The sequence below is a fragment of the Podarcis muralis genome, chromosome 8 (genome assembly GCF_964188315.1).
Source record: "Podarcis muralis chromosome 8, rPodMur119.hap1.1, whole genome shotgun sequence".
In the NCBI taxonomy this organism is placed as follows: Eukaryota; Metazoa; Chordata; class Lepidosauria; order Squamata; family Lacertidae; genus Podarcis; species Podarcis muralis.
The window spans coordinates 43,605,576-43,617,967 of NC_135662.1; the positions used below are offsets into that span (position 1 = coordinate 43,605,576).

The 12,392-nt window shown below is 39.7% G+C and overlaps 1 protein-coding gene across 1 annotated transcript in view; it reads left to right on the forward strand.

The window, feature by feature from the left end:
- CDH2 (cadherin 2) overlaps window positions 1–12,392 on the forward strand; it is a 119,280-nt gene that overhangs the window by 92,981 nt on the left and 13,907 nt on the right. The window contains exons 6-11 of the mRNA XM_028737108.2: window positions 694–838; window positions 2,590–2,762; window positions 6,207–6,344; window positions 6,824–7,009; window positions 9,690–9,946; window positions 11,517–11,659. Of these exons, the coding sequence (XP_028592941.2) occupies window positions 694–838; window positions 2,590–2,762; window positions 6,207–6,344; window positions 6,824–7,009; window positions 9,690–9,946; window positions 11,517–11,659 (1,042 nt within the window). The remainder of the gene's footprint in view (window positions 1–693; window positions 839–2,589; window positions 2,763–6,206; window positions 6,345–6,823; window positions 7,010–9,689; window positions 9,947–11,516; window positions 11,660–12,392) is intronic.

Here is a 12,392-nt window from a genome sequence, read left to right on the forward strand (position 1 = left end):
TAAACTGAAAGGCAAAATAAGATAAATAATTATTAACTGAAACATTTGTTTACTCTGCATTAATGACTTGTTTATAGGGCCTCAGATCTTGGAGGGCTCTGGGATCTGGTAGTTTACCCATATGCTACTTTTTGTTTTTTAATTTTTATTTTTGAGGCTTGATTTATGTTTAAAATTTTGTGTATTTTTATCACTATAAGCCACTTTCAGATGTAGATAGTGAAAAGCAGAATATGGTTTTTAAAAATAAATAATTCTGTAGCACCAAAATACAACAGATATAGGATTAAATGTAATATAAAGAAAGAAAACATGAAAACTTCCAGCATCATTCTGAACATTGTAAATCCACATGTGAGGGGTCAACCATGTCTTCTACAATGATCCACAAACCTGTTCCATCCTAACAGAAAACTCTTCTGTCTAAGATTGATTCTAATGGAGAAAAATTTGGACTGAGCAATCTTTAAAGCGACCCTAAATTCTCAGTAAATTAGATAATAAAAGATTTTCTGTAAACAAAGATGGCCTGGAAGTGGTGCCAAAGTGACTAAAAGAGAGAGGGTAACAAAAGAAGATGCTGAAATAAATCAAGTTAACTGAGTTCCATTTAAAATGTCCTGTCAGCAACACTAATTGCCATGCCTGATGACATGTTTTGCAAGTTTTCTCAATTACTAATGACTTTTGCAGCTGAGGGCACATGCCGTGGATGTAAATGGAAACCAGGTGGAAAATCCCATTGACATCGTTATTAATGTCATTGATATGAATGACAATAGGCCTGAGTTCTTACACCAGGTTTGGAATGGTTCAGTACCTGAAGGATCAAAGCCAGGTAAATCACTGGAATTTTCTAAGCAATGTATTATGTATATAACTTCAAAATGTTAAAATATATTTTATCATCTCCCCCCCCCCAAAAAAAAAATTATATTAGCTAATTACGTTCAGTGGGGCGTGACGGGAAAAAGATCAAGACATTATTAATGTTTTTAAAACAGGAAGGATTCTTTAAAATCCCTAATGGACAAAATGCGCTTGGATGGAAAGTGTTAAAGAAAAACCAAAGAGAATGTGAATCACTGAGTATTTCTAAACATACAGGCAACAACCGTTTCACACTTGTCTAATATGTTCACGACCATGCACATGTGAATCCCCACAACCCGGAAGTGGCCAGCAAAGGGAACATAACAGGAAATGGGATTACACACATCTGCTGGTGTTTGCAGGGGTCAGGAGCGTAACCCCTGCTCAAAACAGTCATTGCATGTATTTTAAAGCAGGGTAGAGAATTCCTGAATATTTGGAGGAAACTACAGTATCTGATAAAGAGTTTTAATATGAAGCTTGGGAGGAAGTTGCAAGGCTTTTTTAAAAGTGCCGTGCAGGTTTCAAGGTGTACCCAGGCTTCCGCGGAAACTGAAGACACATAATGGTTGATTCCCCAATCTCTGTAAACACAACAGCCGCCTTTGAACTCAGTTCTGCCTGCGTTCTTAGGCTTCACACACAGGTTCCTTCTGTAGATTGAGAACAGGAATAAAGAGAAAGTAGGCAATCCATATGTAAACCAAGGAAAAGTTTAATTTTATGTGATGTGCTAGCTAAAAGAAAAGTCAATAAAAGCCAAATTGGGTTATTCTACCTAGCAGTTGGTGGGAAAGCAAACTACCATTATCAAGTGATATAAGAACTTCTTCCTGCAATTTTAAGATCTTCCTGGGAAATTCAGGAAAAAAGTGTATAAATTTTATTCAAATATACAATGTACACTAAAGGACAGGTTGTTTTTTGGTTTCTTAAAATGTATTGGATGAAATAAGTGATACTGATCCAAATATTTATGCTGGTCTTTATAGAGTCAGATAACTTTTATCTTTCAACTTTGCTGCTTGAGGTTTAGGAAGATTTTTGTACACAAGATCAGACTCTTAGAAGGCATGTTCACTTCCCAAACTGATCATCCTCAGTCTTGGAGCATGATGAGATTTGCTCTTGTGCATATAATAAGAAGTTGCTCCCTGTCTTTATTTCCCATTGCATCCCACTGACATGGCCTTTCAGGGTTTTGCAGAACAGAATGTACCACTATCACATGCCAACAATCATCACTGTTTTAAAAGTCAGCTTAATAAGGGGAAGTAAATGGTAACTAGAAATGCCCTTTCTTTGTTCAGGCTTGTATACTGAGCCAACAAGCGTTAACTTTCTGCAAAATCAACATTTATCCCACACTGGAAATTAAAAACACTAGTTTATGCACAATGCTATTCATTCGAGCTGAGTCAGGGAAATAGGTATTTAAATGTCCACATCTTCATTTAAAAATTTGGAGAACCTGACTGCTGGGAGATGATAATCCACAACAAGTGAACTAGGGTATTGAATAAGCACTTGTGATTCTGTCTCAGTTTGTCCTTTATTAATCACGAGCCTTGGAGGAAAGTGTGTGGTTAGGGTTAAGAAAAGAAATGTGAAATGTTTTGTCAGAGGAAGTAAATGTTTAGACCCAAGTTAGGAGCTTCTGGGTGACCATGTGTAATCTGTTTATTTAACCTTGAAGACGATTTGTTCTTTCGTTAGGAACCTATGTAATGACGGTCACTGCTATTGATGCTGATGACCCGAATCAGTTGAATGGGATGCTGAGATACCGAATCTTGTCACAAGCACCAAGCACACCCTCCCCAAGCATGTTTACAATTAACAATGAAACCGGCGACATTATCACAGTTGCTGCTGGCCTTGACAGAGAGGTAAGATGGCTCTTGTGTTGCAAATGTTTAACCGTATTGCCTCATCGTATATATGGCTACCAATATTATATGCCCATGTAGAAACTCAATGCGTGTGATTTTTGCAAAGTTATGATTAACGTCTAGCTTGCTGGAGTTAAGGCTACTGTGGTGCTCCACACATTCCCAGCATTGGGATTTCTGTCTTGAAAGCTCCTAGAGAAATGATGGAAGTGCTAATTTCTTCCCGCATTTTATTAGCCTCATTTTGAGTTATTAAATTGGAACACAGTTTATTATTACTAAATTTACTTAATCGGTTTGTTTGCTCACTTCTTAATTTTATTCATGAAAGAATATTATCCTGTACCAGAATTCTGCCTTAATTTTAATACCTTGGCACAACATGGGGGTTAACATGCCTCTGAAGGATCTTTCAGTTGTCAGCAATAAACATTTGACTTTGAAGCTAAACGCAAGAGTCTTTTGAAGCTGGTTTTATTCTTGGTAGGGAGGAGGTTGGTAATAATAGCAGCATACATGTTGCTGCAATCCCTACATTTAAAGAAGTGTTCATTGCATTTATTTCTAAGCATCTGCAACTCGTAAGATTTTGTTTGCTTGTGACCTGAGAAAGAAATGCTAAAGAAACCATCAACCAAAACTGCCCCAGTGTAGCTAGTAAACAACATAATACAGGAGCAAAGATTGCATTATATACTACTAAGTTTTACTCAGAGTAGACCCAGTGAAATTAATGCGCCTATGTTCATCATATTCATTCATTTCAGTGGGTCTACACTGCATAGGACTAACATTGGTTGCAACCATTTGAGGCTGTATTGTCAATCTCCTGAGCAGGGATTTCCAAACAGTGATCTAAAAGTCCTCCATGAGCTTCATTTAGGTGATCCATGTCATGCCCTCAGTAAATACCCATATTGATTTTTAATTTTATTTCTCTTGCTTACATTTTATTTTATTGTATTGCAATTTGAATTCTGTTGAATTTAATGCAATAAAATAAAATATAAGAAATAAGAGAAGCAATGAAAATACAATTAACTATCATAGAGCATCTGGCTCAGCACATTACAGTTGCTGCAACAGGCAGAAAAATGGTTAAGTGCTCCACAAAACACTCAGTAATTTTTAAGTGGTTCATCGGGGGGGGGGGGGGATTTGGAAACCACTGATGTGCAACCGAGTTGAAGGATTGGTACAACTTTACGTACCCCACGTAATAGCCAGGTTGAGTGCAAGGCCACCTAGTAAAGAAGCCTACAGAAGTTTTGCCTTCTCTTCAGTGTGTGGCTTAGTTCATTTTCATGCAGGTGAAGACAGTCCTGATGTCAACTGTGTTGAATTGATGAAACGTGTCTTGTATTTTCCTCCTTTAACAACAACAGTTTTCCTGGCAGCGGCAGAATCAAGGGCCAGTGCACTGGTGCATTGGCACCAAACAGGATCAGATGGTCCCACTTAACAGCTGTTAAGCAGAGGGTTCTGAGCCTATGCGGTGCTAGCAGTTGCTCCTTCACAAGCGGTTTCCCTGCACACAAAGGAAAGTCCTAGCAAAGTGCTAGCATTGTGCAGGATCTAATCCACTCGCGCATCAGCTAGTATACAGCTGATCCTGTGCAGTGCTGCTTTGCAAGTGGCTTTCCAGGAAAGTCTCTTGCAAAGCAACAAGATGCAGGCTGTCAGGCAGAAAAGAGAGTTGTGCCTATTTTCTGGAAAAACGCTGCTCTTTCCCTGCGGTTTTCCCTGCCTGCATCTCCTTCCAGCCTGATGCTACAGATTGTCCTGTGCTAATCCAGTGACTCACAGCAATCCATAGCTCTGGATTGGGGCCATCCAACTCGGTTCAGGATTTAGGTGTGGTCTGAATCCAGTGCACAACGTTCTGTGTGCTTGTGAAAAACATGCAAGCCAAACCTTTTTGAGCCACAGTCCAGCCTAGCTGCACCCATTTAGGTCAGCCAGAAATGAACGGCCTTGAAAGGCAAAACTGCAGATATTTATCACATTCTTTTTCTCGTTATGGTTTATTACTTTTTATAGCAGCTTCTAAAATTCTGTATACATTAAATCCTGTTCCATTTTATTCTGTCTTTATTTTTGCTTGGAAGGTAAATGTGCTTTCAAGCATGCCTCGAGAATGGACACTCCATAGAATAAGCAACCTAAGACTTGGAAGCAAAGGGAAGTTTTGAAGTAACTTGGCAACCCTTGCTAATGCATGCCTCTCTTTAGGGAAGGGGAAAAGTTTGTTGTTTTATTATCATGCTGACAAATGAAAATATCAACTTGATTCTACCAAGAAATAACATTTAAAAGGTTTTTGGTGCAGGGAGTAGAGAGAAAAATTCATTTTCAATGAAAGACATTTATTTTTTCTAAATACATTCATTTTCACAAAAGTCTATTTTGCTCCATCGGTAAAGCACTCAAGACAGTAACAGTTCAGAGTAATAACAAAATTCCTTTATCGTTTACCAGTTTTCTGCTTGGAAGATGAAGTGAACTCTGCAATAATATCACTCCACCAATCTGAAAAGCATTAAAATGCTGAATTCCAAATCAGAAATAGTGGGGGAAGTAATGTGTATTTACATTTAACAGTATACAGTATCAGCAAAAACCAAATGAATTATCAGAGTCTCTCAAGGAAATACTATAAAAAATGATTTTTAAAAATATATTAAGAAACAAAAAGTATAATCCCTAAACAGAGAGACTTCTAGCTTCAGGGTAAGGGTGAGCCCAAGGCCCTGGCTTAATCCCAACAATAATGTAAGAATAAGCATTCTTAATACCAAAGGCTGTTTTTAACAAAACAAAAAACAACTGAAGCTGGCGGTGCTGTCGAAGAAGAAGGACTATCTAGTTCCTAATGTTGAATGTTTGTGGAAATAATTTGGATTTGGGTTTCTCTTCCAGTAACTTGTTTCTGTTAGCCCTGCCTGTGCTGGTTTCCATAGTGATGCTGAGAAGTTGCCGCTACATTACCCTCAAGTTCCCCCACAACAAAGCCTTGGCAGTTTGAATCATTTGCCCAAGAATGTGCCCTCCCAGCCTCAGCACTCATGAACCTTTTTTTAAAAAGTGCCCATCCCTGATTTGTTTGAATTTGCTACACAGCATTTGTATTTTTTAAATGTTAATCCAGAATCAAAACTTTGTGTTCCCAAACAGGGACAGGGTGGTGATTGCTTGCTAGTCAAGAAGACTGTGGTTTGTTGCAGTTATAAATCACCCAAAACAAAAATTCATGGAGCTGAATGTGGTTAGATGCAATCCGTTGTTGGAAATCTAGCAACCCTCAGTTCAAGTGATGTTAACCAGAATGAGCAGCGTGATAAGCTCGTTGCATAGCAAAGCACAATTTATTGAACACCTGCTGTCCTCTCAGAGTGTTAGCTCTGTCTGTAACTCCTGGTGGTGTCATTTTGTGTTTTTTAGAAAGTACAACAGTATACATTAATAATTCAAGCTACAGACATGGAAGGAAATCCAACATATGGTCTTTCAAACACAGCAACTGCTGTCATCACGGTGACAGATGTCAATGACAATCCTCCAGAGTTCACTGCCATGATTGTAAGTCTGTGATAAAGGGGATGAAGTGTACGAATATCCTTTACTTAAGAAAGATTCTTGCTGATTCAGCCAAATGGATTTAATATGTTTGTGACATTGGGTCGCCCAGTGGATTTCAGTGGTTTAACTAAGGCCATAGCTACTTCTTAGAGCATAGTAAATGCAGCCCAAAGCACAGCATTTAACTGTAAAGCAAAACCTCCCCCCACCTTCTCTCTCTCTCCCCCCCCCCCTCTATTTATATATGAGAATGATATGTTCACATTGCCACTTGATAGAAGCTGTCTGTCGGGTTGTTCCCCTGTACAGAAGGGCTGACCCCAGTTACCCATACAAACTGAAAACCGTTCGAACCAGAGTGAATTAAGTTGGAAACTGGGGACCCTCAGTGTTGCTGAGTAGCAGCAATATGGAAAAGATTGCATGATGCCCCTGTGTCCAGTGATATACATGTCATTCCATGTGCCTTATGATTGCAGTTCTATGGTGAAGTCCCTGAAAACAGAGTGGATGTTACAGTAGCTAATTTAACAGTGACTGATAAGGATCAGCCACACACTCCTGCTTGGAATGCCATGTACCGAATGACTGGTGGCGACCCCACAGGCCGGTTTACTATCAACACTGATCCAAACAGCAATGATGGGTTGGTAACTGTTGTGAAGGTAAGTTGTGCCATCAACCAAATTAAGCAGATGCAGATAAATGGCAGAGCGCTGAGTATTAAACAGCTCCGGCTGTTAAACCCAAAAGGCAGATTAGGAGTAGATATTAAAATATATGTATATCCTGTCTCTGGCGAGGGTGGCATTCATCTTCTGGAAGCTTCCCTAGGTATACGCCTTGTGTCATTCTAGCTTATAATTTTTTTAAGAACCGAACTAGACTGTTCAAAGGAGCATGTTATCCATTTTTATTTGCAGGAGACCAAAACTTTTTAAGCTCCACCAGTCTCCACCCCCAGCTCAGAAAGTTCTGTAGATGGTGGATTTCATTACACAGCCTCCAAGGGCAGAAAGTAGATTAAATGATCTCATAGCAGACCTATATATCAGTTAGAGTAGTTTTTGAATTTTAACAACTGCACTGTTGCTAAATGGAATGTTCAGGCTGAGTTAAATTAAACTTTAAAATGTATATACCCAAACTGTTTCCAATTTCATATATTACTATCTCCAAATGAATAAGGTCTTTTAGTATTACTTCTTGCATTAAAGAAGTCTAACTGATATATCATGGACATATAGACCAAGCAACAGTAGGTTATGTGAGCCGCTCCTACTTTGCTCTTTCTGTGTTGTTATTGTTGTTGTTTAGTCGTGTCCAACTCTTCATGACTCCATGGACCAGAGCACGCCAGGCACTTCTGTCCTCTCTTGCTGTGTACTATCAAGCAATTATTAATTGGATTATAAAGTTTCACTTCTAAGAGGCTGGTGTAATAGGGCCTTGATTTTGAACAGAAGTATAGGATTGATGTGTTTCTGGCCCTTTGTAAACATTTATGATTCTGTGACTCAGATTTTGCACTTGCTTGAAGTTAATTGCATGCAAAGGTATGCTGCTTAAGATCAAACAACGTGTGTGCGCGCTTGTTTCAATCCAAGTCTGTCCCGATGAGAGTTAAAGAGCAAAATTGATGCTTTAGTGAGAGGAATGCACCACAGTCCTTCTCCCCAGGGTTTCTTTCTTTCTTTCTTTCTTTCTTTCTTTCTTTCTTTCTTTCTTTCTTTCTTTCTTGCCCTACTACTGTTTGCTTCCACTAGCAGAGTGTGATTGAAGGGATGGGGTCTGGATGACAGAGATTGGAGAGGAAAACCAGCAGCCCTCTCCACCCGAGAGCTGATTTTGCTCTTAAAATTAGACTCACCAATTTAACAAGCCAGTCTACCACTATCATGTGTAGTTGGAACCTCTGAAGACCAATGGTTAAAAGGCTACAGCCCAGTATTTAAAGGCTACATTTGCATTTGTACATGCTCAGGTGTTAAAAAGCAGCAGGCAAAACACAACTCCACAACTGCTTGTGTGTGTGCGTGCGCTGCTGTTGTTGCTGTTGCTGCTGCTGCTGCTGTTGATATCATCTACACATGTGTGTGTATGATAGTGGGAATAGTCCTCTGACCTTCTGTATTTTCATACACCTAAATTAGCATCTCAACATGGACTCTTATGGTTCATGCCAGCATTCAAGCATTTAAAATTACAAATAAGTAGGATATTATAGGCATCCTTATGATTTTCAATAGAATATACATTTTTGAACCATGAAAATTGAATACTTTTTTTTTTAGTGGAATGTGAATTATGCTCTAAGAGAGCCACAGCCATTGTTCCACATGTTTCTAGACTCTGTAGCTGCACATTTCCAAGGGTACCAATTGCATCAGGTTCTGCCAATAAGAAGCACATGATGATGTGTTTTGTATTCGTGTGCAAATGATGTACTCGCAGTTCCAAACTAGAATGCTCTGAAATGGAAAACAGAACAGAGACACTGAAATCAAACCAAAGAGAAGCAAATTAAAGCCTCCAGAGTATAATCTGCTTGCAGCAGCTCAGTTTGTTTCAAATTAAATTCTTTATTTTAAAACTGTCAGAATAGAGGCAAAAAAAAAAGGTAAAACTAGGTAAATAAATTAAATGTTGTGGAATCTCCCAAGAGAAGTGCTAAGCCCTTATTAGCTCTAATCCAGTTTAATGATTCCTGATGGAGATGTATTGTAGTAAGCAATCCTTTGCCAGTTTCCATGAAAAAATTCCATGCCTTGATTTCAGCAGCATAAGCTGTGTAGGGAGAAAATATATTCAGCCGTTCTTTAGCCCAAGGTGCCATTATGCAGTTATAATCTAAAAGAAACTTACAGGATTCTGAAGTAGTTAAGTTTGTTTTAGGTATATTTTAGGTTGCTTTTAAAGTTTCATTTTGCAAATCCCATTGTCCTAAAAAAGGCAAATATTAATGATAATTTATTATACCCCTAGACATAGCAGAATATTTAATACCCAGGGTCCATCAAAATCAGTGCAGATCTAAGGGCAAGCATTCCCACCCCCACCCCAAGAAGTACAGCCCTGAAAGAGGACACAACACAATGGAAGAGGCGATTTAATTTTCAGGAGCAAGTTTGAGACCAGTGCTCATGGCCCCTGTGTTTTCAGTTACAATTCCCTAAAGACAGAAGTTACTTCAAGAAGCTGCAAGTAATATTTCCCTTGTAGGCCATAAATAAATGTTTTTACCCCCTAACATGTCTGATAAACTGTCTGCTTAAAATGTTGAAAAATTCTGCAGCCCCATGACAAATGCAACCACTAACATAGTTCTCATTTTGCTTTTGCCAGCCTATTGATTTCGAGACCAATAGGATGTTTGTACTGACAGTAGCTGCAGAAAACCAAGTGCCTTTGGCAAAAGGAATTCAGCATCCTCCTCAATCAACGGCGACTGTATCCATTACAGTTATTGATGTGAATGAGAGCCCGATTTTTGTCCCAGTCACAAAGCTCGTGCGTCAGGAGGAAGGGCTACTTGCTGGCAAGGTCTTAACGTCCTTCACTGCTCAGGACCCTGATCGTTACATGCAGCAGACTACACTAAGGTACAGTAGGGCCTGCAACGGCCTTATACCTTTATAAATCTCTGTACGTGAGAACCTTATGCATCGAAATCTCTATGCATGAGCCTTGTAGCACAGCCAGAACCAGGCAGTTCAAAGGCAACGTTTGCCCCATTGCATTTAGTCCAGTGTGCCCACCTGCACAAACCCTGGGTAGAATTGCAGAAAATGTGGGGGGCTGGAAATAGCAAGGCTCAGTGCTTTCAGTACTCCGAAGTCTGTTCTCTCCACTGGCTCACTGCATGCCCCCCTGTGTCATCTTGGGCCTTGATAGCATAGCAAGCCTCAAAATGGATTAACTTTAAACAGGTTAGCCGTCATGCTAATTAGGCTGCCTTCTGCTTAAATACCTAACAGCCAGCTGAGTTGGAATTCTAGGACAGATACATGAATGTCCTCATTATCTCCAGCCATTTCCAACATCTGCTTAGTCTGTGCAGCTGAACGCTTAGCATGCTTCATAAGAAATTGTGCAACAGGGTCCGAGGAAATGCTGCCTTCTGGTTCCCCTACTGGTGAAGTAGCCCTAGCGTGACATGCCTGTTCTTTTGCAAGGCTTAGAGGGTAGGCAACATGGCCAGCATCTGCTCTGTTACCCTGTATATTGGTGCTGGTATTCTTGCACCCAATCGAACATACTATAGCAGCCGCACAGTGGTTTATCAGATCAAACTGATGGGAACCATAGGATAAGATTGGATGTATGGTTGCACATGTTGCCCTGAATAGGGGAAACTTGCATACCATTTGAGAAACTTGCCATGATTACAAAGAAGCACATTAAGAGCTGGGTACTTCTCTTCCATTAGTCCATCTTTCTCTAATTTTGTTTGTTTGTCACCTTTCCCTCCTTCCATATTATAGTTTCACCTTTCCTTGCCAGGAACCTGCTTGAAGCATTAGCGCTGCTCGAAACATCACACTGTCTTTCAGTTGGGTTCAGTCTAGGTTGAATGTGTTTCAGCGGAACAGAAAGGTTATCTGTAAATGAGGGCTTTTAAAAACTTTGTGGATTGGAGTCCTACTAACCCTTAACCCAGTCCCAAGCAGCTGGTATTTATATCACAATGCAGTGGGTTTGCATTTGCAAAACAACCAAATAATGCAGTTTAATAATTCATCAGAGATAGCCAGTGATGTAACATTTATGTAAAATAGTTATATAATGCTTTCAAGGCAAGTCTTTTAAATATTATACAGCATTCACCCAGTGTGCATACCTAAGAATGCAAAAAAAGGGCAGACTCTTGATCAGCAAAATCTGTATAAATCCTTAACAACCACATTGTCTTGAGACGAGCCCTTCTTTTCTCTTCTTCATTTTATAAAGCACATTGGAAATCTTAAGGCAGCCTTGTTCAGGGAAGTTTTTAATATGTAACGCTGTACTGTTTTTAACACTGATTGGGAGCCGCCCAGAGTGGCTGGGGAAACTCAGCCAGATGGGCGGGGTATAAATAATAAATTATTATTATTATTATTATTATTATTATTATTATTATTATTATTATTATTATTATGTGGTGTGTGATTTTTTGTTAAATTTCTGCAGGTACTCAAAACTCTCAGATCCTGCTAATTGGCTAAAGATTGATTCCATTAATGGCCAGGTAACAACAATTGGTGTTCTGGACAGAGAGTCACCACATGTGAAAAACAACATGTATAATGCTACTTTCCTTGCCTCAGACAATGGTATGTACCTAATATCAAAGGTTTGTTTGCTTGTTCTAGTACCATTTTTTCACCAGAGGGGGCACGTTAAAATATTAATATAAATATGCACTAAAGTATGGCATCATAATAGAGTGTAGTACACAAAAGACTCTTTCTGTACTGGTGTTAAATAGATCAGTTGCGAACAACCTGCAGCCTTCTGGGCCTCCCTGTCCCCCTGCATATCCCTTGGCCACCTTCCTCACCCTTAACTGCAGATCCTCAGTGTGCAGAACTCCATAGACTAACATTTGCAACAGCTTCAGCTCTAAGTATGTTTCCAAGGCTCATCCTCCCTTGCACCTATGGTGCCTATCTCAGTTTGGAAAAGTGCATAAAGGTGAGAGAGGCAGCATAGGAACATGGTGGAGGACTTTTTAAGATGGAAGGGGAAGGGAGAGGTAAAGGCTGTGTGTGTGTGTGTGTGTGTGTGTGTGTGTGTGTGTGTCTAACAAGCCACACCTATAGCCAGTGCCATCAACACATCCCCCAACCACCTGTTGACCTCCACATATGGCCCTTGAGGGCAAAATGGTTGTCCACCTTTGTTGATACTTTTTCTTTATTTTGATTTGCCAACAGCCACCTAAAGCCTCTTCTCCAATCATTCTACCCACACTTTAGGTGTCTCCTTACCTTCCCATGCTGCATAGGACCTCACAATTGCAACCTAATAATGTGGCCCATCCAGCAGCAGTCTGAACTGCTTGCT